Here is a 27,989-nt window from a genome sequence, read left to right as displayed (position 1 = left end):
TCTACAGACCAATCACTGCATTTCTCATTTTATTTGACAGAAAAGTTGCTTTTGCTGTACAGATTTTAAAAAACCAAAATGCCTTAAGAAACAAAGATGGGGGGAGGGTGTCACACCTTGTCAAGGGGGTGTAGCAGGGCTAACCAACTTCAACTCCTTTTTCTTCTAAGAACACATGACTTACCAAGTCCTAAACCATCAGTCACCCCCCCAAGAACTTGGGGAAAAGCTTCCCTGGGTCATTACAATTCCAGGGCCTAGGTGTCAGGAACTGTGCCCCTCCCTCCCTAAACTCACATTCCCTCCCACTCCAACCCCCCAAAACACATGAACTAGGAAAAACTCACAGATACCAACATTTCACAGGAACAAAAAAAAAAAAAGAGGGGGAAGTTGCCCTCCCCTCAAGATGCTGCCAAGGTTCAAGGGAAGGCAGACAAAGACTCCTCCCATGATTTTTCTGGGAAAAAGAATACTCATGTCTCCAGAGCACGAGGTGGAATCCAGATTATGGGGACCTGCAACAGAGAAGACTGATTAACTATCACCAAGCATGACTTTATTCTGGTCCCAACTAACTACTGGCTCTCAGAAGGGCCAGACTTCAAGGAGACAAACCTGGAGGAGCGGTGTCGATTAGGCCGGGGACTAGGCGTCTCCTTTCTACGCTTGTGGCCAGGAGAATGGCTGTCCCCTCGCTGGCCTCTCCAGGAAACCCGCTCACTGCTACAAGAGAACAGAAATTAGGCACTAGAACAGGACCAATAAAATAACCCTTTGCCTACAAATTAATGGTGACTAGATGAGCCAGGTTACTAGCACCTGCTACGGGCCGTACCTCTGTTGATCCCTTGGTGAGGGCTGGGGCGAGGGCTGGCGACGCTCAACAGGTGAGTAACTGAGGGATCGGGAATCCCGAAGGGAGTCTATTGGCTTTCGAGGGCTTCGAGACCTAGGGAGCAGAGTAGGTCTCTATAGCACCACATCCTCCTAAACCCACCAGCCAAGCATTCAGGACCACCCACCCAGGTCCTGACCACCAAACCTCACACCACACAGGGCCAGCCTCAGACCCACCTTTGTCCGCACTCACCCATCCGCCCGCACACCATCCACCGAGTGCCCCAGTGGACAGGGCACAGGGTGCAGCGGGGGATGCAAAGATAAAAGAGTCCCTGCCTTTGGAGGAATTTTGTTTGGTAGTAAAGGAGGTCAACAATGAAGGCACACACGCCCCCTAAATAGGAAACAGCCCAGCAGGGATGGATATGCATGGGCCTGGGCAGGACAGGGAAATGGCAGGGCAGTCTTCTTGGAGGTGCTGTTTGAGTGCAGTCTTGCAGAACGAGTTCACCAGGCAGACAAGGAAATCCCAGGCAGAAGGAACAGCATTCCAAAGGCATGGGGCTCTCCTTAGACTGCAAGGCGCTGAGTATGGCCGGAGCACAGGGCATGTGTGGGGGCGGGCAGGAGGAACACAGGGCGGGCAAGGGCAGCTGGTGAAGAGCCTCACACGCCATTCCCGCAGAGGTGGCACTTTATCCTGCAGGCCACAGGGCGTTCCGGAAGGATTTGTGGAGTGAAGGGAAGTAACCAGATGTGCGTTTTAGAAAGATCCCTCTGGCTACGTGTGGAAGAGAATGGCGTGGAGGCAGGGAGACAGGGAGGAGGCTGTGGACAGAGTCGGGAGAAGATGACGGTGGCCAGACCAGAGCCCTGCAGCAGCAATGGGGAGACTTAGAGCTAGAACCTCTGGGACCAGGCTGCTTGTCAGGGGAGGGGAGAGGGAGGAAGAATGACTTCCCAGGCCTGGGCCCTCAGATGGATAGTGCAGCCCTTCATAATACAACACTGTGGGAGAATGGGAGGAGTGCCGAGCTCCTCCCGTACAACCAGACACAGACGTCCACACGAGGAACCTCACCCAGGGTCCCTTTACTGGAGAACTCACCCCCAATCCCCCTTCCACAACAGGTAAGAAAACACTCACCTCCTCTCGCCAGGGGGTGGCTTCTTGGGGCTTGCAGGTTTGGGCAAGGCCTGAGGGCCAGGCTTAGCAGGGGATGGGGAGGAGGAGGAAGAAGAAGAGGAGGAGGAAGAAGAAGAGGAGGAGGAAGAGGAGGAAGAGGAAGAGGAGGAAGAAGAGGAGGAGGAAGAAGAGGAGGAGGAGGAACTGGAACTAGAGCTGCTAGAGCGCCTCTTCCGTTTGGCTGGGGTTGGCTCCTGAGGGCGTCCCTCTCGAACAGCCTCCTTTGGGGCTGGGGCGGGGCTGGGAACCCTGTGAGAGAGGAAAGGTATCACAAGGAGACAAAATGCCCCAGCCCCAACCCTACCTTCCTTGGCCTGGAGGAACGGCAGTGGGGGAGGGGTGCCTGAGAAAGGCCCTGGGAACACTTGAAGGCAGGCCAGTGAGCACTTCTCTGGAGCAGTGGCACGGAGCTGACCAAACCTCTGCTAACACAAGCAACAGGCTGGGGCCCGAAGCACAAGGGATCAAGGTTAAACCTCAAGAATGTCCCTGATGAAGGAATAAGGACCCTGGACTCAGATGTGGAAGCTGAAGCTGGGTGGTCTCCTCCTTGGAGAGCCGCAGCTTGGGGAGGCCCCTGTGTGTGCAGGTTGGCTGGGGAGGGGCCGTCCTGCCTGGAGGCAGGGAGAGGGATGGGATGACCTCTGAAGATCCTTCCAGCCCAGGGAGTTCCTCTTGAGGTCTAACTGCCATCCCTCCTGCTGTAAAATTAAGTCCATTTCCTCTAGTTCTGTCCTCTGTAGAGATGGAAAACTTATCATTATCCTCTGGAGAATTAACCTTTGGAGACTTTTATCTGTCCCACTCCTCCCCACAAAGCCCCCACCCAGCATTCTTTTTAATCCCCGCTTGAAGGCCAAGGTCCCCTAGACTTTCTCAAAGCCAAGTACTTGTGACAAATTTCTCCCTCCCAACTCCCTCATCCATTGTAAATCCCTGTCTCCCTAGATTCCTTAATTCTCTCACCTTTTCAGTGCCACTTCAGGTTGAGCAGGAAGGCTGGAACCCTCAGAGTCACTAGAACTGGAGCCAGAGGAAGAAGAGGATGACGATGATGACGATGAGGAAGAGGAGGAGCTAGATGACGACGAAGAGGAGGAAGAGCTCCGCCGTTCCTTAGCTGGTTGCAGAACAGCCAATGCAGAAGGCTGCTGGGCCCCAGTAGAGGCAGGTGGTTCCCCACCTTCAGCATGGGACACCCCAGGGGCAGGGCCAGAAAGCATGCCATTGTGATCACTAGCAGAGGATATGGACTTTGCTACAGTCCCAGATGAAAGGGACTGAGACCCTGTTACAGGAGTGGTCTGGGCAACTGAACGAGATTGGTCTGAAAAAGCAGATGGCACAGGGGACCTAGGGCGATCCTGTGCTGGAGGGAGAAGAGATTGTGAAGGAGCCTGGACCATTCTTGAAGCAGGGGAAGGAGCCCGCTCAGAGGTCATTCTAGACTGGCTTGGGGCAGATGGTGGTGTTCTGGACCTGGCTCTGTCAAGCAATAGAGGTGAGGTTCTGCCACTGACTCGATCATAAGCAGAAAGGGGCACTCTGGGACTTGTGAGATTTGCACCAGACAACGCTGGAGCCATCCTGGCACTGGAAAGATTTGAGGGAGCCAAGGCTGCAGGGGTTCTAGAGCCAGCAATATTCACAGGAGCTGAGCCATGTGCAGATCGAGGACCCACCAGGTTTGCTGGGGTAGGAGCCTGGGGTGTTCTGGAACTGGACGGATAATTTGCAGCAGTTGGGGGTGTCCCAGAGCCTGTGAGACTCAAAGCTGCCAATGCAGCTGGTGTTCTAGCTCCTGCTAGGTTCACAGCCGTGGCTGCAGGGGTTCGAGGATCAGCAAGGTTCACAGCTGAAGGAGTCACTGCTGTTCTGGGACTGGCTAAGTTCATGGCTGCTGCAGCAGCTGGTGTTCGTGAGTCAGCAAGGTTCACGGATGTTGGAATAGCAGATGTCCTGGCACTAGCAAGGTTCATGGCTGCTGCAGATGCTGCTGGAATCCTGCTGGCAAGGTTGGCAGCTGGGGCTGTTCTGAGGCTCATGAGAGGTACAGGAGCTGGAACCTGGGACATTCTTGCGGCAAGGCCAGCAGCAGACATAGATGGAGGTGGCCGGGCAGTGCCAAGACTGATGGCTGTAAGGGCAAGTGCAATTCTAGACTGAGCATGGTTTTCTGGAACAGATGTTCTTGGATGATCAGGAATCCGGGGACCTGGACCATCCATCATTGAGCTACCAGTTTGTTGTAGGACAGACATGGGTGTTCTAGCACTTCCAAGGGGTTCAAGCATTCCAGGTGATCTACATCGGTCAAGAGGAGTTGGTGACATGCTAGGACGACTGAAACAGCTCATTCTAGAACTACTGAGTGCTACAGGAGGTGTCCGAGATCCGGAATGATTCCTTGTTGCTGGAGGAGTAGCAGAACGTGACCGATCAGAACTACTTCCAGATGCAGACCGCCTACGGATGGCTGGAGGAGATCTTGTTAAGGACCGTTTGCCTCGAGCTGCTCTAGGAGTACGAGACCGAGAACGGCGACGGATAGCAAGTGGTGAGCGACTTCGAGAGCGCTTGCGTGGTAACAGTGGTGTCCGAGACCTAGAGCGTCTCCGAATAGCTGGAGGAGTTCGGGACCTGGAACGGCGGCGTGTCACAGGAGAGGTTCGAGAACGGGACCGCCTCCTGGTGACTGGAGATGTGCGAGACCTCGATCTTCTCCGAGTGACTGGGGATGTCCTGGATCTTGATCTTCTGCGAGTAATAGGTGAAGTTCTGCTTCTAGATCTCCTCCTGGTTACAGGTGGAGTCCTAGATCTGGACCTTCTTCGAGTCACTGGAGGAGTCCTAGAACGAGAACGACGACGTGTTGTTGGTGTTCTGGACCTTGAACGACGGCGAGTTACTGGTGGTGTTCTAGACCTGGATCGCCTTCGGCTCACTGGGGATGCTCTTGATCGAGATCTACGCCTATTCACTGACCTTGACCGTCTCCTACTCACAGGTGAGGTCCGAGACCTGGACCGGCGCCGGCTGATCAGGGGTGTTCTGGACCTGGATCGCCGATGGGTAGCTGGTGAAGCTCGAGATCTAGAGCGCTTCCATGGAGCTGGTGATGTTCGAGACCTAGAGCGCTTCCGACTGGTCAAGGGTGTCCGAGAGCGGCCTCTTCTGCGTCTAGAAGAGGTTCGGGAACTCTCCTGTCTGGTAGGTGATCTTGAATGGTAACCAGAGCCACCCCGCCGTCTACGAGTAACCCTGGACCTGGACCGGCTCCTCTGTCTTCTCCGTGATGTTGACTGAGATGATCCAGACCTATCTCTGCGTCGAGTTGTTCTGGTTTTCTCTCTACGTGAGCGGGAGCGGGATCTTTGGAGTCCACGTGGTTTTGGTGAAGGAGACCGGCCTCTCCTTGAAGTTGTCTTAGTACGGGGAGATGAAGCTGAGCGCTGCCGCCGTGAAGACCTTGACTTTTCTGTTGGCTCTGGTGAAGATACTGAAGGACTTCTTCGTCGTCTTGGTGGAGTTCTGGAGCGGGTTTCTGGTGATGAGGAAGCAGAGCGGCTTCTACGAGAGACCCTAGCCTTCCTGGTTAGCTCAGGAGACGAACGAGAACTCCGACGTCGAGGTGGTGTGCGAGACTTTGTCTTTGGCTCCACTGAGGACCTGGAGCCTCTTCGAGCAGTTCTGGATTTGGGTGGATGTTCTGGAGAGGACTCAGAACTACTGCTTCCTTCAGGTGAAGGGCCCCTGTCTTTGCTTGATGAACCTGATCTACTACGTCTAGGCAGGGCCCGCGGGACAGGTATTTTGTGTTCAGGGGAAGAATCCGTACCACTCTGAGCTCTCTGTAGCACTCTTGGCTTATCTTTCATTTCAGGAGATGAACCAGACCTACTGAGCTGAGGAGAGTGTCGAGATTTGCTGTCAACCTCTGGAGATGATCCAGAACGACTCCTCTGTCTAAGAGGAGTGCGAGTCTTAGGTTTAGAATCTGGAGAAGAGTCTGATTCACTTCTTTCCTGTGGGGATGGACTGGGTTTTCCATCAAGCTCTTGGGAAGACCCAGATCGACTTCTTTGCCCAGGAGAGGTCCTAGCCACAGTTTTCTCTTCTACTGATGATTCTGACCCACTCCTTTCTCTCTGAGGGGTAACACTCTTGTTGTTGTGCTCTGGGGATGATGGAGAATGACTTCGTGCTCTGGGAGTCTGAGGCAATGCTTTTGGTTCAGGGGAAGAGTCACATTCACTTCGTCCCCTGGATGGGGTTTGAGGAGTATCTTTGACCCCAGGAGAAGATCCAGATAGGCTATGCCTAGAAGGAGTCCCAGACCCATCTCTAAGTCCTGGAGAAGACCCAGACCGGCTTCTCCTAGATGGAGTTCTGGGTAAACCATCTTTCAGCTCAGGAGAAGATGCGGAACTACTTCTTTCTCTTGAAGGTGTTCTACGTACAGTCTCATGTACAGGAGAAGACACACTCTGACTTGAAAATATTCCTACCTTTTCTACTACTTCTGGGGATAACTCTGAACTACTGCGCCTGGAGGATCTCGTTGACTGTTCTTTCATGTCCAGAGATGGCTCTGTCTCTGTTTGATTAAGGAATGGTCCATTCAATTCTTCTTTAACTTCAGGAGAAAATCCAGTATTTAGTTCTGAAACAGAGCCTGAGTTTCTAAACTCTAAAGGTGACTCAAAGCTAGTCTCCCTGGGGGGAGAATGAGACAGTTCTTTAAGTTCTGGAGAAATCTGTGGTCCACTCCAACATGAAGATACTGCAGGGATTTCCACTGCTTTTGAAGAAGGTTGTGACTGGCTTTGGTCAAGAGCAGACAATACAGCAGGCCTTTCTTCTAGCTCAGGAGATGACTCAAAGTTGCTTGCAGGCATTTCTTTATGTTCTGGAGATGAACTGGATAAAACTTGACTTAATGGTTGCTCAGATTTTTCTACTTCCATTAGTTCATCTTGGCTTAAATTAGGTAACAAACTATTTTGGTCTCCTGTGTCTGGAGGTGAGCCAGCTCCACTTCTTTCTTTTAATAGTACTCTAGGTATATCTTTCAGTACTGTAGAGGACTCAGGCCTGTCCTGTGTAGGACTAAATTTGTCTCCTGGTATAGAAGATGAGGCAGCAACATCCTCTTGAATTAAACCTAGTTTCTCTTTTAATTCAGAAGGTTCCAATCTGCTCTGTACCAAAAGAGATTTAGAGTCTAATGAGAGATAAAGGTTAGAGTCAGGCTTAGTCTTACTCTGCTCAGGAGACATTCTTGATTTCAGCTTTGGATCTGTTAATAATTCACCTTTATCTTCTTTTACTGGTGATTTGGGTGCCAGCTCACTGACTGGAGATGATGATCTGGAAAGGCCACCCTTAGGAGATGTTTGAGATTTGCTCTGCACCAATGGAGATTCCAAGTGAAGCTGCCTTACTTCCGGACTTGAAGTATCTGGCCAAGTTTGAGATTGTCCTTTCTGTTGCACAAATGAGGAAGCAAAATAGCTCTCTCCTGGCAGTGTACTAGGTGTTATAGCTGGACAGAGGGAAAAGGATCCAGAGTTTTCTGTGGGTGAATCCCGAGACTTCTGAGGACAGGGTGACTTTGACTCAGAAAGATTTTGCTCTGGTGGAGTCTGGAGCATGCCTTTTGGGTATGGTGATGTGGACCCTGAGTGACTGTGTCTCAGAGGTGTTCCCAGTTCCACTTTAGTATCTGGTGAGGAAGATCTAGAGCGGCTATGTCTTAACAATCTAGAGTCCACCTTGGAGCAGGGAGACACTGACCTGCTTTGCCTCTGAGGTGTTCTAGATGTCACTCTACTAGGACTAGGAGAAGAGGAGCCAGAATGGCTTCTTCGCCTTGGTGATACTACAGCCTTCACTTTGGGTTGTGGAGATGATGATCTAGAAGGGCTCTGTCTTGGAGGTGTGCCAGATTTCACTCGAGGAGAAGACCCAGAGCAGCTTTGTCTTGATGGGGTCCTTGATTTTACTTCACCATCAGGTGACGATTCAGAACGGCTGTGTCTCTGTGGTGTTGCAGAGCGCTCATCGGCCTGCATGTTTGTTACAGAACCCGGTCTTGGTGGTGTGCCAGGTTTTACTTTAGGCTGAGGAGAGGAACTTGAACGACTCTGTCTTGGTGGTGTTTTCGACTTCTGCTTAGGTGGCGAAGAACCAGAACGACTTCGCCTTGGTGGAGTCTGTGATTTCTGTTTAGGGCATGGAGAGGAACCTGAAAGGCTACGCCTCACAGATTTTGCTTTGGATCTTGGTGAAGAGAGAGACCTGCTCCGTCTTGAGGAAACATGAGATTTTTTCATTTCTGGGCTTGAGTTGGATCTGCTCCTCCTCTGAGATGTTCTAGATTTGTTCTTCCTCTCTGATGATGAACCAGATCTTCCTCTTCTTGGTGTTCTAGAGTGTGATCTTCCACGTCTAGCAAGACTTCTGCTGCGAGATCGGCGCCGTGCTGGTGTTCTAGACCTTGACCTCCCTCTCCTGGCAGGTGTTCTAGAGCGAGAGCGGCCTCTTCTAGCTGGTGTTCTAGACCTTGACCTCCCTCTCCTGGCAGGTGTTCTAGAGCGTGACCTGCCACTTCTCCTGGCTGGTGTTCTAGAGCGTGACCGGCCACTTCTCCTGGCTGGGGATCTACTTCGAGACCGCCTTCGAACTGGTGACCGGGTCCTAGATCTGCGCCTAGCAGGTGTTCTTGATCGAGACCTGCCCCTGCGAGCTGGTGTTCTAGACCGTGACCTGCGCCTAGCAGGTGTTCTGGATCGCGACCTGCGTCTGGCAGGTGTTCTTGACCGAGACCTGCCCCTTCTAGCTGGTGTTCTAGAACGGGATCTGCCCCTAGTGGCTGGAGATCTAGAGTGTGACCTGCCCCTCCTTGCTGACCTTGACCTGCCTCTTCTCTGGGTATTTCTGCTCCTAGACCACCCTGGCCTCTGAGGCGACCTAGACCGGCCACGCCTCTGAGGACTTCTAGATTTTCCCCACCTCTGTGTAGACCGTGACCTTCGCCACTGAGGAGACCGGGACCTAGAATGACCTCTCTTGGTAGGGGTTCTAGATCGAGATCGTCCCCGCTTAGTGGCAGGACTACGGGACCTCCCTGCTCTATGAGATGGTGTATGAGAATGAGACTTATCCCGCTTTGCTCTACCATGTGAGCGACTCTTAGATGTAGGTGAAGAAGAAATCTCTCGACGGGCCCCAGCAGCTGGTGTGGGTTTAAGACTTTCAGGAGAGGAGCTGGCATGCCGAGAAACTTTGGTAGGCTGAGGGGAGGGCGGGCAGCTCTCTGAGGAAGACGATCGGGGAGGTTTCTCAGGAGACTTAGGTGGTGAACAGCCCCGGGTTGGGGAGGCCTCAGATGAGGGGTTTACTGGCTCCTGACTGGATGGGATTGCTGCAAGGGGTCGTGGGGAGTCGCCATGTTGCTCAACAAGGAGCGGAGTTGGGGCAGGTAATTCTGGCCCTGTGCTGCTCCTTTCCGGAGAGGGACTAGGTCGAACTGCAGATTTCTAAGAGTGAAAAGAAAGTAGGAACAGCGATAAAAACCAAAACCTTGTGGCCCCTGAGACCCCAACAGTTTCTAGTAAAACTTTCCTCTATATACCTCTTCCCCTACCCATAGGCACATTCAGTCAGAAGACATCATGCAATGCTTAGATTGAACAAGTGTACTACGAACCACTGGACCCACATGGTGGAAAGAGAAACCTACTCAAAGCTGTTCTCAAACCTGCACATGTGCACTTATCACATGCACACATACAAATACAAATGAGTGTTTTTAAATTAAGAAAATAAAGCAGTGGGGGGGGGGGCGGGAATCTGACTATATGGACAATCTCTGGCCTCAAGGAATAATTCAGAGAAAAGACAATGTATTACCATTATCAACAAAATACCATCAGTATCCTGAGAATAAGGTTGTTTTTTTTTTTTAAAGAGACGGAGTCTGGCAGTGTGTGTGTGGGATACATATGAACACTAACCCCAAAAAAAGGTATAATTGAAAGAGAAAACAGTATGGGCGACAATAACTTTACCCTTGAATATGGACTAAACTACTAAGTTAAAATATAAAATGGCGTAAGGTTTAAAAGTATGCTAAAAATTGAGTGGCCCAACACTCCCAGCACCCAGGAGGCAGAGGCAGAGGCAGGTGGAGCTGTGTGAGTTTGAGGTCACCCTGCACTATGTAGTGAGTTACAGGATAGTCAGGGTCTATGTTTAAAAAAAAAAAAAATTGACTAACATATTGGCACTTGCCACGTAAGTCTGGTCACCAGAATTCAATCCCCCAAACTCATATATAGGTAGAAATAAAGAACCGAGCCCACAAGTAGTCCTCTGCCATCCAAACACACATGCCTGCCTTCCCCTCATTACATACATACAAAAATTAATTCAGCAGGGTCTTGCAGGAATAGGCAAAACGAAGCCAAACCATAAACACCCTAAATGTAACTTTAAAAAAAAAAAAAAAAAAAAGCATACAAAGCAGGCAACACTTCTAAAAACCTAAACTTTAAAAAAAAGCTATTTCTAAATGAAAAACAAAATATGTGAGATATTAAGTTACACCAATAATACAATAGTTTCATTGTGAAAACTCACAATCTAGTGGGTCATAACTCTTAAAATACTTGCAGATGTATAAAATGACTTGGTAACTGAAAGAGGAATGTATAAATAGGAACTCAAATATTTAGCAGTTTCTTATAGAATGTCCATCATGCAGCACTAAACTTGCCCACTTTTCTGAGTTCTAACTCATAGAACTCTTTCATTCTGTATCTTCTTTGAATACTGTCCAAATATCTTCATACGTGCTCATACAGTTTCTCTGACTCCATCTCCAACTCACTCACTTACTGCCTTCTACAGTGGTTTGCCAACCTCCATAGCTAAACCTGACCATAACTCAAAAAGGACATTTTTTTTTTTAAATCAATAAACTACCCTACTCTATTTACTATACTTATCCTTTTAAGGCGGATCCCTCAGTAAAACCCTACAACCTAATAAACACCTACCAATTCAGAACATACCTCCTTTTTGTCTTTGTCTTCATAAGGACTGCCAGGCTGCTTTGTAGAGGGGTCTGGGCTACTAGGCTGTTTTATATTGGTGGCACCTGGTTCAGTAGATGGTGCATCTCCCTCCCCTTGATGCCCTGAAGCAAGGGGAGGACTTTGCCCAGTCAAGGCTGTTGTATGAGTTTTAGCTGCAGCACTTCGAGACCTGTGAGTTAATGGAGGGCAGGGGAGAGCAAGGAAATCAGCTCAAGGGAGAATAAAAAACCCCCTCCACCCACAGCTTGCAACCTACTTTCCTATATGTAAACCCTTTCCGAAAAAAAAAAAAAAAAGGAAAAGAAAAACAAAAAACTTATTGGTCACACGACTCAAATCACTTTCAAAAATACAATCACAAGTGCTATTTTAGTTCCATCTCTTCCCAACATAATCCCAAGTAACATAAGCCCTTCTACCCCTTTATTCACCACCCTCCCAAATACCCAAACCTTCCACCCCAGGCCCTTCCCTACCCACTTCATTCACAACTCACCTCTGAGCCCACCTCCTTCAGGAAGCCTTCCCCGATTAAGGAAGCCAGGGTAAGGACTCTTTTCTCCCCCAGACACCACCAAACCAGCAAACCACCCCCGCCCTATTCTGGCAGTCCATATACATCATAACAAACAAAAATAAAAATAAAAAAAAAAGACAAGGGGAAATGTATATGTCTGTCCATCCTGTTGCTTTAGCCTGTCAGCTCCTAGAGGGCAGGGACCGTGTCTTCGGAATGGTCTGTGCAGCGCCTAGCACACCGTGGGCGCTCAATAAATATTAAATTGATTAACCCATCATTCCCTCTCCCTCCATTCCTCTTGGACTACCCCTTACCGACTACGAGAAGTATCAGAGGAAGAAGCAGAGTCAGCAGAAGTTGACCGATGAGCTCGGCGACTCTTAGGAGCTGGTGTTGTACTTCGAGACCTGAAGGAAATTCACCACAAACCTCAAGAAACTGTTTTATCTATTATTAATTCTCCAAACTCATTAAAAACAAAAACAAAAACAAAAACAAACATGGCATGGGGGACCCTGCCTTTAATCCCAAGACTTGGGAGGCAGAAGCAGGCCAATCTCCATGAGTTGAGGCCAGCCTTATCTACAGAGTACTTCTATAATAATCAGGGATTTAAAAAAAAAAAAACAAACAAAAAAAACCTGTTCTCAAAAACAGACACACATACACAAACATATATATATATATATAACCAATTAATTTAGTTTGAGTACATAAGTATGCATGCAGAAGGAAGTTAGAATACAAGTTATAGGAGTTCATTCTTTCCTGCTATGTCAGTCCCAGAGAAAAAAATTCTGATCTTTAGGTTTAAAGAAAAGGGCTTTCCTTTACTTGCTGAGCCACAGCACACACTCAGTTTTAGTTTTTAGGTTTCCTCCTTAAGACACCCCATCTTTCAATCGTTAACTACCAGTCAGTAAATGGCACAACTGATTTCAATGCCTCCCTTCATTTTTCTACTTCCTCCAAAAATACACTTACCGCTTCCTCTTCTTGTCCTTTGATTTACGTTTGCTCTTTGGAGTAGGAGACCTAGAAAATAAGAAAATGTTGTCTAAGAAGAATTTTTAAAATAGTAATAAAATCTAAAGTGAAATGGAAATGACTGGCCAATTATTACTGATAACAGGTAGGTAAAGGATTGAGCTCTACTAAAAAAAAAAGGGGGGGGGCACCCCCTATAGACCAAAGACAGCATAAATTACAGAGCCTTCAAACAAACTCCCACATGCCACAAACAACTCTTACCTGTGCTTCCGTTTCTTAGACTCAGATTCTGACCTATTAGTGGAAAAAAAAAGAGAGAGAAAATCATTAAGCCACACCTACTCTTCAGCTCACAAGCTGCCTCCAATCATTCCCAAGAACTTCCATCTTAGCCACAGGTCACAGTGGTTCATGCCTTTAATCTCAGCAAAGGTAGGGAGAATTAGAGAGAACAGGTTGGTCTACATTTTGAGTCTGAGGACAGCCAAGGCTATGTAGATATGCTGTCTTTTTAAAAAAGAAAACAACAAAAATAACTTTCCACATCATACCTGTGCTTCTTCTTCTTTGAGCTTTTCTTCCTCTCCCGTCGAGGAGAACTGCTCTCTGACCTGCTAAAATAGATTCAGAAGCAAGTCATTCTACTTGGCTTTCTTTCTGGCCCTCTCACCTACAATTATCAAAGATGCTTCAAAGCACGGGAATCAACCCAACACCATCAATGGCCACCTTTTATTTACTTCCATATTCTATCAATAAGCATAAAACTCAAATCCAAAATGCTACTGGGTAGCCTTTTTGGCTGGGCTAGTCTCAATCTGAACACACACATTTCTTCTCCGCTGAAACCTGAAGAAGGAATTCTCTTCCCTTCAACTATCGTTGCAATCGAGTCTCAACTACCTGAAAACAAGGTCAACTTCTAAAAGTCCAACAACAAGCAGGTAACTCTGGAGCAGAGTCTACTTTCCAAACAACTTACCGTCCTCTATCTTTCTTCTTTTTCTTCTTTTTTTGCTTTGGAGTTGGTGAGCGAGAACTGCTGGTCTCTCGAACAAGGCTGGGAAAAGGCAAAGAGACTCTGGGTGCTAAGACAAACTTCCTTAAAACATTTCACCCTATGGGCTGGAGAAGAGGCTCAGCAGGCTGCTCTTCCAGAGTTCAGGGGTTCAAATCCCCTCTTACGGTATGCAAGCTCTATATGTAGATAGAGCACCAATATACATAAACAACAACAAAAAAATTTAACCCTAATGAATATACCTGCAGCAGTTCACTGATAACTGTTTCATCTTAGGACAACTACTACATGCTATGTGTGTGTGTGTGTGTGTGTGTGTGTGTGTGTGTGTGTGTGTGTGTGAAAAGTTCAGAATTAAAAGATTTAAGCTTGTCAGGCAGTGTTGGCACATGCCTTTAACTGAAACACTTGGGAGGCAGAGGCAGGTAGATCCGAGTTCAGGACCAGCCTAGTCTACAGAGTGAGTTCCAGAACAGGCAAAGCTACACAGAGAAACCCTGTTTCAGGTGGAGATGTAATCTTAAAAGAAGTTGTGTACCTAGTAAGTCCTAGGTTCATTCTTTCTCTCCCCCTCTCCTTCTGTGTGTGTGTGTGTGTGTGTGTGTGTGTGTGTGTGTGTTGTGTATCTGTGTTTTATGGCAAGTCTTCCTATATAGACCTGACTGTCCTGGAACTATTATAGAGCAAGGTGACCTCAACTCACAGAGATCACCCTGCCTCTGCCTCCCAAGTGATACATTAAAAGTGTGTCACCTGGTTTTACTAAATAATTGTTTGTTTTGAGACAGGGTCTTAATATACAGCCCTGGCTATCCTCGAACTCAAGAGATCCACCTGCATCTATCTGCCTCTTAAGTGCTGGTATCAAAGGCCTGCACCAATACAACTAACTTAAATAATTCTTTTTAAAAAATAAAAATAAAGTCAGATAGTGGTGGTGCACCACTCTAATCCCAGCACTGGGGAGGTAAAGGCAGGCTGATTTCTGGGAGTTCAAGGCTAGCCTTGTCTACAGAGTTGAGTTCCAGGACAGCCAGAAACAAACACACATACATATATGCACACACACATTCTCAAAAAAATTAAAATAAAATAAAAATACAAGCTGGAAGCCTGGCATGATGGCCCACGCCTTTAATCACAGCACTTGGGAGACAGAGTTAGGCAGATCTCTGAGTACTGGGCCAGCCTGATCTACAAAGAGAGTCTAGAATAGCCAAAGTTATACAAAGAAACCCTGTCTTAAAAAAAAAAAAAAAAAAAAAAAAGAGGAGTAGGGGGAACTAGCAGCCAGGAATACCAGCTGCTCTTCCAGAGGACTTAGAGGTCCATTCCCAGCACTAAGGCAACTCTCAAGCATCTATAACTCTAGCACCAGGGGATCCGATATCCTCTTCTAGCTTCCAGGGACACCAGGCACATGGTTTTAAAACATATATACAAGCACAACACTTTTACATAAAAATTCGACCCGAAGACAACAAAATCTAAAAAGTTTAGGAATAAGCTGGGGGTAGTGGCAAATGCTGTTAATCCCAGCACTTGGGAGGAAGAAGCAGGTGGATCTCTGTGAGTTCAAGCCAGCCTATTCTATATAGTAAGTTCCAGGACAGCCAAAGCTTTATGAGACCCTGTCTCAAAAATAAATAAATAAATAAATAAATAAAAAATTTAAATAGTCTACTAGTAATAACAATATAACAAGAGTGCTTCTAAACAGAAAGCAGACCTAGACTTCTCTTTCTGAGTACCTGTATGGTTTGGGAGGCTCAGGAGCTGTTTGCTTAGCTTCTCGAGCACGTCGCTGAGGATCGAAAGAACTGCCATCCACATAGGAATCACTGATGCCAAAGGCAGCACGGAGTCGTTCATTCTTCTTCTCATTCAGTTCTGCCAACTGATGGGTCTCAGTTACCCTGAAAAGGAAAAAAAAAAACCCAAAATCTGAAGGATACAAGGAGCAAAGGTCAGAGCCCTAATTCAGAACTGAATTATAAGGAGTCAAAAAGCTATGGATTGAGAAAGACAAAGGCAAAACCAAGTCCCAGGTAACAGACAGCAGTAACTACAATACCACAGACCCCAAAGAACAGAGCAACACTCACACTGGCCTCTGCCCAGGGGTTTCCTCCTTGCCCCCAGGGTTCACATCCTTCTCCAGCAACATGAGTCGAAAGGTCGCCACTTTTTCCTGAATTTGCTGTTCTTCGTACCTGAAGAACAAATTCCTCCAAGGTTAGAGCTTGACAGGAGCTTTCCCAAGTCCCAATTTTTATTGCTTCCTTTCCCAACAGTGTCCTCTTTCCTTCTCCATGCACACAGTACTTTTCACTCACTGTCACTCAAATAATAATCCTTAAGTTTCTCTGATCTTTCCCCATGACCCTCCTTCCTTCTCTACACTATACACCCTAGAACAGTGGATTTTAAACAAGCTATAATTCAGGGGCCAAGAGAGGACAGTTTGCTTGCTGGCAGAGTTCCCAGTGCTCCTTCCCAACTTCAACAAGAATAGATCTTTTATTTCCTGGGACTTCAAAGACATAATGTATAAAAGGATACCATTGCTCAAGTTTGAAAACCACTGCTCTAAACGGGTTTTCTACCGAAATGTGCTCCTTTTCCAAAATTTCAACCTCTCTGCCAACTCATGATATCCTCTACTCAAATACTTTCTCAATTCCGATCTTCTCTCCCTTTCCACCTTCCACGGCCGCAATCCTTCAATCCTACCAGTAACAACACCTGTCAAGTTAACTAGCTCTTCTCCCTGATGCTACTTTGTACAGCACATTTCTGTTCCTTGATGGGCCCCTTCCCCTTCATAAATTCAGCTAAGTAATTCAGACCCCCTTAGGCTGCTCTTAATTCTCCAGACAGTTTCCTTGACATCCCACTCTGCACTGACCCATGCATGACTTCTCAATTCCTCAAGCTCATTTTTTTCTCTCTTACAACTCCTTTTTAGGACTCTTTCAACCAGCTCTAGTATCTTTCCACACATCCCACACCTAACACCCAACTAAGCACTCACCAGTGCTTGGCTTCTCCCCACCCATTCCCTCACCCCTGCTCTTCCATCATCTCCTCCAGCTCGAGGCATCGCAGCTCCACGCGCCGCTTGCGCTCGTGGTCCAGGATGTCAGGATTAGGCCGCTTCACCAGGGCAGCCTCCAGGCGCCGCAGTTCCTCCTCTCCCTTGTAGTCAGGCCGCTCACCACGGCGGCCCCGCACCAGGGACAGGTTGCGCTGGACGTAGCCGTTGGTGCCGCTGCCCCGGGGCGTCGGCAGCCCGATCCCGTTGTACATGGCCCTGTGCCCAGGGGGGCACCACCGCTCCTGAGGGGTAGCGGGGAGACACCGGTCAGGCTCCTGGCCCCAATCTACCTACTTACCACATCTCTGGCTCTCTTAACCCTTAGTGCAACACTTAGTCTCATGCTGAAGCAAAATGATGCTTCCTCATTCAACTAGTCTGCAAACAAACCCCTCCCTTGATCCTCCCCACACTCCATCCTTTCCACTAAGTCAAGCCCTATTTCTAATCCTTTTCTCACAATGTTCCTTCACCAAGCCCTAAGCCATTCTTCTTTGTATTGACATTTCTTTCTTTACCCTAAGCAAACAAGAGTCCAGTTTCTCTACAATCTCTCCACACTACTCCTTTATTCTGCTTTGGCCACAACACACACAGATGTTATCTTCAAACACTCTACTACTACTGGTAACCAAATCCTCCAAACAGCACAACAAAACACCATCGATCAGAAGCACCTAAATAAAAGCCTACAATCTATTTTCAAAGACTCCGCCAAGAAAATATTGAACAAACACGTACTGTATTAAACATTCCTAGGTGTCTAAATAGGTAAACTGGCTAGTTAACATAAACCAAGTGTCTACGCAGTCTCACATCCAAACTATAGGTGAGCAAGAACATCAGAAACACAGAGGAACCATGGACAAAAACGCTTATCCTTCACATGGGGAAGGTAAGCCATCACTTTGACTCCAAATAGTCATAGCTCCTACCAACTACATTGATTTTACTGTTTCAGTTAACTTCCCAGTAAGGTTTATCACACAGCTTGCAGCTCCTCCAAGTCTGGCTAGCTCTTGTTAAATATTTCCCTGTTTTCAACTCAGTCTAAATGTATCAAACCACCTTCCTCTGTTCCAACTGCTCCCATAGTTTCTACAAGTATCTAGAAACCTTCAAACTCCTTACCTTACTTTAATATAAAACTGTTGACTTTCCCTATCAGTCCCTGTTCTGGCACTCTATTTTTTTTTTTCTCCTAGTCCTATTTTACCCTTCAATTTAACCCTTTTTCCTGTCAGGTTCTATCTTTCATGTTGTTCCAACCTCAGCATTACTGAAAACTCCCAAGCTCTAGTTTTTTGGACTGTATTACTCAGTCTCTATTTCCCTCTCACTGTATATGCTTTACTGTTTTTCCTCCAAAACATTTTCTCCAACTCTTCTCAGAACATGTCAAAGAAAACTAACATTAAACAAGCAGACAAGCACATGCACACACACACAAGCACTCCCAGGGGAAAGTGGAGGTTAATAAAAGCAGATGGAAAAGATGGAGCTGGATAAAAGGTTACATTCATGAAATTTGAAAAGTAGTATCAACCAATGCCTGGGGGGAAAAAAAACACCTAAGTTGAGAGAAATATATATACAGGCAAACATTGAATGTCAAGCAAGCACCCAGATGAACTTTTGCCTCATGCCATTTCAAGTCTAGCCTAAATCCTACTCAATCAGTTAACACAGGAGAAAACTAAAAGAAAAATAAGTCTACCAGGATAAAGAACAAATAAAGCTAAATCTAAGAAATATAAGTGTAAATTAAAAAAAATGGAAAACCCTTTTTACAAAAAGTCCAAAAAATTCTGTTTCTGTACCACCTCCAACAGTCACTCCTAAGAGTCTTAAAAAAAAAAAAAATCCTTCATTCCTTCCTCTAAATCTGGGGCCTATATGGCTTTCTCCCCTCATTTCTGTCCTTTCCAAAAGGTTTCGAACAATCCTTCAACTTAACCACTCACTCACACTTCCACCATTTCAGACAAAAATCCTTCCATACCCTGAGCAAGGAAAGCTAAGCAAAAGGCATTAAAATCACGATTTTGGAGAATTCTGAGGGAAGAGGCTAAAAACCAGGAAGCACTTAAAACAAGAACCCAAAGTATGCAAGCCTCCCAAAGAACAGAAAGAAAAAGCAAATTATTCGCGGGGGCGGGGGACTTATCAGAATGTCAAACTACAAAGAGGTAGAAATTTAGAACTAAGATATTCAAAGGAAAGAAACGGCAACTGAGACAACAAAATATCCAAGAAATGGATGTTGAGTAAAACAGAGAGAACTCAGTGTTGAGACACTATTAACTGCGTAGGCACCATGGAACAGACATGCTACAGTATTAACCCAGGAAGAGACCTAATCTAAGCCCACTCCAAAAGAGTAAAAGCAACAGTGTCCTTCTGAATCTCTGATTCAGAGACATCTTCCAAGAACTGTAAAATGGAAACAGCATAGAAAAGAATTCATGCCTAGTAACGGCTGACACAGACACGGCTGTAAATCTTCTTTCTAGAATCTTCTTCCCACTGAAAAGCTCCCGAAGCCTCCCTAGCTTTAACATTTGAGGAGACATGTTTAAAAAGCAGGGTAGAAGCCGGACATGGTGACGCACGCCTTTAACCCAGCAGAGGCAGGCAGGATCTCTTGAGATCGAGGCCAGCCTGATCTAACACACAGCGAGCTCCGAGACAGCCAAAGCTATGTAGAGACAGCCAAGGTTATGTAGAGATCCTATCTCATAAAACCAAAGTTAAAAAAAAAAAAAAAAAAGCAGGAAAGGAAGGAGCACATGGTCTTTCTTACACTTGAAGACTGAATATGTTCGGGTTCCTCACTTTTAAGATTTGGGGATTTCTCCCCCGACCCCCGCCACGTCACACATACTCATAACCTCAGGGCCGATGCTGTTTAAATCCGGGCCTTCTCAAGTTCAAGGCCTCCCAGGCTCACTAGACCGTCGAGCCTATTTTCGGCCTCAAGGATGGGGGAGGGGCCCGCGCGGCGCCCTGCAGTCTGGGAGGCTCTGGCCGTTTCTCGGGCTCCGAGCAAGGACCGGGGGACCCACGCCGGAGTCAATCCGGTGGAGAGACTGACAGGTCAGGAGCACGGGCGCGAGAGACGAGCCCCGGCTGCCGCCCCCTCCCCGCCACCTGACGGACGGAAAACGGGGAGACCGCGGACGGAGGGTCTCCTCAGACCCAAGCGGAGCAAAGGCGAAAATCGGGGCCCGGAGCGCTGCTAGCTCGTCGGGGACGCGCGTCCAAGGCGAACAGGCGGGCGGAGGCGCGCGCCGTTGTCATGTGGGGGAGGGGCGGGGGAGTCGAAGGCCGCGCGCGACGGGAACCGCGGCGGGGGGGAGGGGAGGAAGCGAAGAGAAGGCGTCCGCGCTGGCTGAGGCGACGAGCACGCTTGCGCGAGGCGGCCTGGGCCGTTCTCCGCGCGCTTTGGCCTCCGGCCGAGACCGCCGCCCCTCCCCCACCCGGCCAGCGCGCTCCCTTTCTCTCACCCGCCGCCGCCGCCGCCGCCGCCTCCGGCCGCGGCCTCCGAAACGGAGAGGTCCTGCCGCAGCTGCTGCTCGAGTTTACGAATCCCTCGGCCCGAAGCCGCCGCCTTGCCGGCCCGCCCGCTTCGGTCGCCGCCGCCGCCGCCGCCGCCGCCGCCTCACTCGCTTCCTCAGGGGCCGCAGCGGGCTTGGACTGCGCCACTCGCACCCCGCCTGGGCAGCGTTGCACGTCAGCACGACCGAGTGCGTCAGCACGCAATCACGAGGACCGCTGGGCCCTCTGGGAGCCGTAGTGCCGGTGTGCGCAGGCGTTTAAGCCACACCGGGAAGTAGTTTTTTGAGGCGCAAGGGACGTTCGACTGCGAAGTCGAAAAACACCGAGTCCCGTCGGGCACTGCGGGGAAAGGCGTGGCACTGTACCAAAGCTGCAACGCCTACTGGAAATCTTCTGTAGGATGGGGAGGGGTATGGGGCCGCAGCACCCAACGCCGAGTAGCAGCTCAGGCGCACGCCTTTCACGCAGGGAATTCTGGGAGTTGTAGTTCAGTGTTAGAGAGAAACTCGAACAGCACCTCCGCTGGGGAGAGTCGCCATTTTGTCTGCCTGTGTAGGTCGGCGATGGCTCAGCAGGTTTACATCTTCCCTGTGACTGCTGGCTGAAGCGCTATAGCACCGCTGTCAGAAGGAGGTGTTTCAAAGTCAAGCCTCCTGACACCTCAGGAAGCACTTGAATCCGGCTTCTGAAGCAAAAATCAAACCAGTCTACTGTAGTGTCCCCAGTTTTCACCTCCATAGACCTAGCTGAAATGGAGCTGGCAGCCCACTAAGAAATACTTTCTTTCACCTTTGGGTAAAGAGACTAGATAAGTGAGATCTTTTCACCTGTAGAATCTGTGCCATGTGCGTGAAGGAATGTGTCAGGAATAACAATTTTACTTTTCTGTACTATTTCCTGGGTGGTGTAGTGTGGTGCTGGGGCCTCATCCTTGGTAGCAAGGGATGTACCACCAAGCTACACTCCCAATACATTTCTTTTTTTTTTTTTTTTTTATTGTGTTAAAAATTATATGTATGCATGTTTGTTCAGAGTGGCGTGAGTACAGTTCCTGTAGAGGTCAGAGACATGGTATTGAGAAAACCAGGCCTGACACCCCCAAAGGTCTCCAGGAACTAGGCCTAAACAAGGTCACCCAAAAGTCACCAGGAACTAGGCCATAGGTCACCAATTCCAGAAACAAGGTCATAAGATTCCCTACCCAAGGAACAGCCTGTGGATAACAAGAATGGGAAGGTATCTTATCTCAGAGTGGGGCATCTGTGCTGGGCAGCCCACTAACCTCGTCATAGAACATTTCATGGCACAGAAAATATCTAACCTTCCTGAGGTCTATAGATAGCTTGCTCAATGTTAAATTAGTTAGCCAATCACTTTGTAACAAACTTGCCCTTGCTGAATGTCATGTCACCCACAGGTGAGCCCTCATAGGTGGGGTCTGTGGTTGTTGGGGGAGGGGCTGCGGTTTGTTAGTAGTAATGCTCAAAGAAGAATCAAGAAAGAAATTAGATTCAGGGATCTCTCTCTCCCTTCTATTCATATTTCTGTCCTACCTAATGATAGGGGGTGAAACCGGGGCATAAAGGGTGGGAAAAAAGAAGAACCCACAAAACAAGAAAGACAAGCTACCTGCTACAGTCATCTCAGCCAAGTTTCTTTGCTGTAAGGACTCTAGTTTACCTTTATTGCTTTGGTTTGGATGTCATTTAAATGAGTTCCCTGAAAGACTCCTGTATTGGAGACTTGGTCCCAGGGTAGAAGTATTCAGAGATGGCAGAGTCTTCCAAAATTGAGGCTGAGATATTTGTAGGTTCACTCCAGTAATCTCCACACCGAGGAGGAGGTAGGGCAGGGGACAAAGTGGTGGTTTCCATGAGTTCAAAGCCAGGCTGGGCTACAGACTCAGTTCTAGATCAGTCTGGACTACAGAAGAAGACACTCTTTTAAAAGGAAAGGAAGAGAAGTGGAAGGCAGAGCCCAGGATGGCTCACACCACACATGTAATCCCAGCACTGAGGGCACTGAGGCAGGAAGGTCCTAGGTTCAACATAGCCTGGGTCACATAGAATGTTTGAGTTTAGCCTGGACTCCATAGGGAGACTCTGTCTCAAGGGGGTAAAAAAAAAAAAAAAAAAAAAAAGCAGCCTAGTTTTTGTTAGTTTAAAAATGTTTATTACAGTTTCCTTTATTATATGTGTATTATGTGTGGAAGCATAGCAGTTCTGTGGATTTGCAATTTCTTTCCTTCACCATATGGATCTGAGGGGATCAAACTCAGGTTTCAGGCTCAGTGCCAGTTTGTTTGTTTTTCATGCCTACTTATTTAGTGTAGTGTGCATGATTATGATTATTCATGCATGTGGAGGTTAGAGGACAACTTTTAGGAGTTGGTTTTCGTCCTAAACCATGTTGTGCTGGGAATTAAATTCAGGTCATCAGGATTAATGGGAGTTGTTGTTTTGTTTATTTGTTTGCTTTTTTTTTTTTTTTTTTTTTTGAGATACTGTTTCTCTGCGTAGCCTTGGCTGTCCTGGAACTCACTCTGTACTCGATTTGTAGACCGGGCTGTCCTGGGACTCTCAGTGACCTGCCTGCCTCAGCGTCCCTGAGTGCTGGGATTAAAGGCGTGTACCATCGCACCCAGTTTAGATTTCATTTTTTAGAGATCACATGTTCTCAGCATTACTGTCTACCCAGCTGGGACGCAATCAACGACTGAGCGCCCTCATCAAGACCAGCACCATGCCGCCCGTAGTTCAGCCTCCAAGGAGAGACCAAAAAACATAGGAACACAGTAAATATCTGTGTGCAGTTAGGCATGGTGGTACCTACCTCTGCTCCTACGGAGCAAATTTCAATTTCATAAGCATTTCCCTGTGCCCCTCCCAGAATTGGGTACAATTATAAAGCTACTTTTTTATATTTCTAGCAAATTAGAAGTGTATTGGGGAAGTGGAAAACAGGTTCCTTATAGTTGGGGAAGACAGTTACAGAGATGGAAGGATGGAACAAATCTGGCAACATTAGTTAGAACCGGAAGTATCCACATGAACTCATCACATAAGTCTACTTACCCATCTCCATCTCTAAGAAGGCTAAAGGTAAAACAACCCTGGTACTGGTAAACAAACTACTACTCTGCTCTTGCCTTCTAAACACATTTTGCATCCGGCACTACAAATAAACAAGCAAAAAAACATGAAGGTCTATTAATTCTGTTTCTCTAGTATAATGAAATAGTAGAAGCAACCTCCCTTTGTAACAACGTTTGTCTAGATCACAGCTTTGGAAACTCCAGGCAGCACTGAGCACTGTGCTGATTCCGAGGAGGGCCCCCAGTCGCTGGCTCTACTGCCCTTAGGCAGTAGAGCTAAGGGCAAGGGTGAAAGGGGAAATGACTTAAACTGTTTCCAAGCAATGCCACAGGGCTGGAGGCTGGGGCTCAGGGAGAGAGCTCATCTAGCATGCACAAGGTTTGGTCTCCAGCACAGAGGAGAAAAGACAGAAAGGTGAAAGCAAACACTGAGATCAATAACCAAGTGCATGTATATTTTCACCTTGAAAGAGGCAGCTCATCAAGCAAGCAAAAACAAGCATTCATTAGTAATACAAGGTTCCTTTCAGCCCTCCAGTATCAGAACAGGAGTGGAGCTGCTTGTCTACAGAGGGGGTTATGATACTTTTGAATTTTTGTTAATACACTAAATTATGAGTGATGTTTTAGTGTATGGTTTGGTGTTAAAATACACAGAAGACAGATTTCATCTTTTTTATTATTAGTTATTGGGGGGTTATTTGGGGAGGGAGGGGCGAGAGAAGCTTTCTCCATGTAGACCTGGTTGTTTTACAACTCTGTAGACAAGGCTGGCCTTGAACTTAGAGATCCACCTGCCTCTGCCTCTCAAGTTCTGGAACTAAATACATGCACCACCATGGCCCAGCCCAGAATTTTACTTTTTATTGACTGAATAAAAGTGTTGTTTCTGCATTCTGGTTATAGTGAATGATGCCGCTATAAACATGTACATTTAAATACAAGTTTTTGATGCTGGTTCTTGCTGTGTAGTAGCCCTGGCTGGCCTGGAACTCCTAGATTGCCTGCATCTGCCTCCTGAGTGCTAGGATTACAGGTGTAAACCACCATGCCCATTCTGCATGCAAGTTTTTGTCAGGTTATATTCTTCTTTAGCAATTTGTTTTTGGGGGACAGGATAGTTTCTAGTCCAGTCTGACCTCAAACTCACAACCATCCTCTTGCCTCTGCCCACTAAGTACTGGAATGACAGTGTGTGATACTACATTTTGATATATTTTTTACTTCTTATATCTAATAGGAGAACTGTTGGCTCACATGACCATTTTCATAATTTTTGTTTTTTATTGTAGTCATTTCAGCAGATGTAAGTGATACAATCTCTCTCTCCCTTTCTCTTTCCCTCTTGTATATTAATTAATATGATATTAATTGATAAAGTAACAGTTCTCTTTAACCCCAACAGCTACCAAAGTAAAATCACAGAGAGACTATGATTTATGATTAAGTTCTAGGCACTATGCTGGGCAGATTCTGACTATTCTAATATTGCTAAAACCCACATAATAGCCAATCACTTGCCAATGTGGTGACTCCTGGGCGCCTTCTGCTCCATCAGTCCGTCTTCACGGCCATACTCACTTCCTGCTGCATATTCTGCTACTCTCCTTCCGTCCTTGTGGTCTCTTGACTCCAAGCCCTAGAACCTAAACTCGGCCTACCTCTCTTCTGCCTAGCCACAGGCTTCAGCATTTTTATTAACCAATCAACTTTAAATTAGCTAGAGCCAGGTTTACGCAACAAAGGCAGGTGAGAATGTGCTTGTCTGGGGGCCAGTAATTAGATTTAGATACATAGTACCAGACCAACCTGCAACCCTCTCCTCAGGCTAAGCCTGAAACCCAGGGCCATGTGTACACTGGGCACTTGAGTGCCTTCCTCCTGGAGAGCCACATTCCAGCCTATAATCCACTGTAATGTTTTGTTTTGATTTTAAGATGCATTTATTTTATTTGATGAGTATTTTGCCTACGCGTATGTTTGCTTGGCACAAATGTGCCTGGTGCCCTTGGAGGCCAGAAAAAGGCTTTGAATCCTAACATCTGGGATCCAAATGTGGGTGATGGGGAAAACCTGGGTCCCTCTGGAAGCTCAGCAAGTATTCTCAACTGCTGAGCCATCTCTTCAGTCCCTACCATAATAGCTTTGATTGGCAGTCTACATGCAGTAATTGAAGATTTTCTTATCTTCCCTGAAGAAAACATATTCAAGCCCTTGGTCCTTTCTTGCAGGAAGCGTGCTGGAAGGTTGAGCCCAGGGCCTTGTGCAGACATGTGCTGCATTGCAGGACTGTCCTACATCCCAGGATGGCCTGCTTTGTTTCCAAGCCTGACCACCTGAGTTTGATCCTTAGGACCCACATGGTGGCTGGAGAGAGCCAACTCACACAAACTGTCCTCTGGCCTCCACAGGCACTGGAGCACATTATGCAAACACACAGTAATAACAATAGATAAAATTTGTCTTGAATGAGACATAAGTTCTGTTCTTCCCAAACGTGCTCCCATCAGCCCCACTTGGATGGGCCATAACGTCACAGAGGTCAGAAGATTGGCAGCCAACCCTCAGCCTGCTTCTCTGTGGCTCTCAGCTGCCACCATCTACACCCACACTGGCCCCAAGTGACAGCTGCCCCTCCAGCCGTCCTCCAGCCTTCAAAATGGTTTTTCTATTTTCATTTGAAAAATTGTCTCATGCAGTACAGCAGTATGAACAGTCTTGCTCAAAATGTCCTGTCCACCCAGACATGCAGTCTGGTCTGAGATAGTAGGCTTTGCAGATATAATTAAGAAAACAATATATATGTATATAAACATATATAATTAAGGGTCTTGAGAAGACATCATGAGTTTAGGTCAGACCTTAAATCCAGTGACTAATGTCTTTACAAAAAGTAGAAGGAGAAGCTGGGCAAACAGCTCAGTCAGTAAAGTGCTTGCTGGGCAAACGTGAGGACCCGAGTTCAATCCTTAAAACCCAAGTAAAAAGTAAAAAGCCAGACATGGTGGGGCCTGCTTGTAATTTCAGCAGTTGGGAGGTCGAGACAGCAGATCCCTGGGGCTTAATAACCAGCCAGCCTAGCCTGATCAGCAAGCTTCAGATAACAGTGAGAGATCTGTCTCAGCAAAGAGGGCAGGCAGTACAGCCCAGTGGGTTAGGCTGCCTGCTAACAGCCTAAGTTCAGCCTGAGTTCAGTTTCAGGGACCCACACAGGAAGGGAAGAAGTGACTCCACAAACTACCCTCTGACCTTGTAAAAATAAATAAATGTAAAACATTTGAAAAAAATAAAAAAAAAAACCACAAAATGGATAACAGCTGAGGAATGGTACCGAAGGTTGACCTCCAGGGTGCCTGCACATGTGCTCATACATGTATGTGCACACACATACCATGCCTCAATAATGCATAAGAACAAAAAAATAAGTGAGGGGGGAAGACACGGAAGCACATGCCTGTTTGCTGCCTGCCTGGCGGGCTCTGCCCTCCCCTCCTTTTCTTTGTTTACAGACTCAAGTGACACTACTTCATGTTGAAATGACAGTGATCTTCGACAGGGAGTGTTGCATGAACTTTCCGGAGTAGACAAAAACAAAGTTTACTCGTCCCAAATAGGCACCAATGAAATGCCAAGGTAACAATTCTACCAAAGTCCAATAATTTGGTGAACCAGTTTATTGAGCTTATTTACAGAGTGTGGATGAGGGGTTACTTATGGGAGCGTGGGTGACCCCCAAACAGCTTCACGACAGAAATATCTCACCACAACACTGATGATGACTTTCCGGCTGCATGGATGAAGTTCTCGCCTTAGTTAACCTTCCATCTGCACATTCTACCTTCTTAGACAGAGAGACCACATGCAGCTGAGGCAGGATTAGAAACAGCTGACAGATCCCAGGTGGGATGGCTCACACCCTTAATCTCAGCTGTAGAGGCAGGCAGATCTCTCTCCCTGTCTCTCTCTCGTTTGAGGCCAGCCTGGTCTACATGGACAAACACTGTCTCCAAATACAAAAAACAGCTGGGTGGTAGTGGCGTATACCTTTAATTCCTGCCCTTGGGAGGAAGTGTCAGGCAGATCTCTGTGAGTTCTCGGCTAGCCTGGTCTACAGAAGTTAGTTCCAGGAGAGCCAGGGCCACACAGTAAAAACCTTGTCTCCCAAATCCCAAAGCAAGCAAGCAAGCAAACAAACAAAAACAGCTGACAGGAAGGGACAGCAGGCTCAGATCTTAGCTTGAGGGTTCTGGGGAACATCGTAGCTGCTCTGATCAAGATGGCAATAGTGTCAGGCATAATGATGCACGCCTTTAATCCAAGAACTTGGCAGACAGAGACAGGTGGGTCGCTGTGACAGCCTGGTCTGCTTGGTGTGTTCCAAGCAAATGAAGCTACACATCGAGACCCTGTCTCAAAAGCCACACAAACAGCTGCTGGAAGGATGGCTCAGCAGTTAAGAGCTGGTACTGCTGGACCATAGTTTGATTCCTAGGGACGCACTCAAATGCACATAGAAACTGATCAAAGTGCATCTTAAAAGGATGACAATGGCTGTTATGCTCAGAGAACAGTGTTCACA

The 27,989-nt window shown here is 47.3% G+C and overlaps 1 protein-coding gene across 8 annotated transcripts; it reads right to left on the bottom strand.

Annotated features, from left to right (window-relative positions):
- Positions 1-12: 12 nt before the first annotated feature.
- On the bottom strand, positions 13-20,486 carry Srrm2 (serine/arginine repetitive matrix 2). Of its 8 annotated transcripts, none has more exons than XM_055604494.1 (15): positions 20,265-20,478; positions 16,729-17,000; positions 15,767-15,874; positions 15,413-15,577; positions 13,623-13,700; positions 13,192-13,254; positions 12,902-12,934; positions 12,635-12,685; positions 11,965-12,057; positions 11,107-11,299; positions 2,996-9,570; positions 1,991-2,278; positions 839-952; positions 619-726; positions 13-518 (listed from the first exon to the last, which is right to left on the bottom strand). In XM_055604494.1, the coding sequence occupies exons 2-15, from the start codon at positions 16,968-16,970 to the stop codon at positions 509-511; spliced, it is 8,121 nt and encodes a 2,706-aa protein (XP_055460469.1). In that variant the 5' UTR covers positions 16,971-17,000; positions 20,265-20,478; the 3' UTR covers positions 13-508. The 8 variants fall into 8 exon arrangements, 7 of the variants coding, with proteins under 7 accessions (XP_055460469.1, XP_055460471.1, XP_055460470.1 ...); XM_055604496.1 differs by having other exon boundaries at positions 619-723; XM_055604495.1 differs by having other exon boundaries at positions 13,192-13,251.
- Positions 20,487-27,989: the final 7,503 nt, after the last annotated feature.

Source organism: Psammomys obesus, unplaced genomic scaffold, assembly GCF_907164565.1.
Source record: "Psammomys obesus unplaced genomic scaffold, mPsaObe1.curated_primary_1811, whole genome shotgun sequence".
Classification (NCBI taxonomy): Eukaryota; Metazoa; Chordata; class Mammalia; order Rodentia; family Muridae; genus Psammomys; species Psammomys obesus.
Note: the sequence above shows the minus strand (reverse complement) of the source record. Positions and strands in the feature narration are given on the sequence as shown.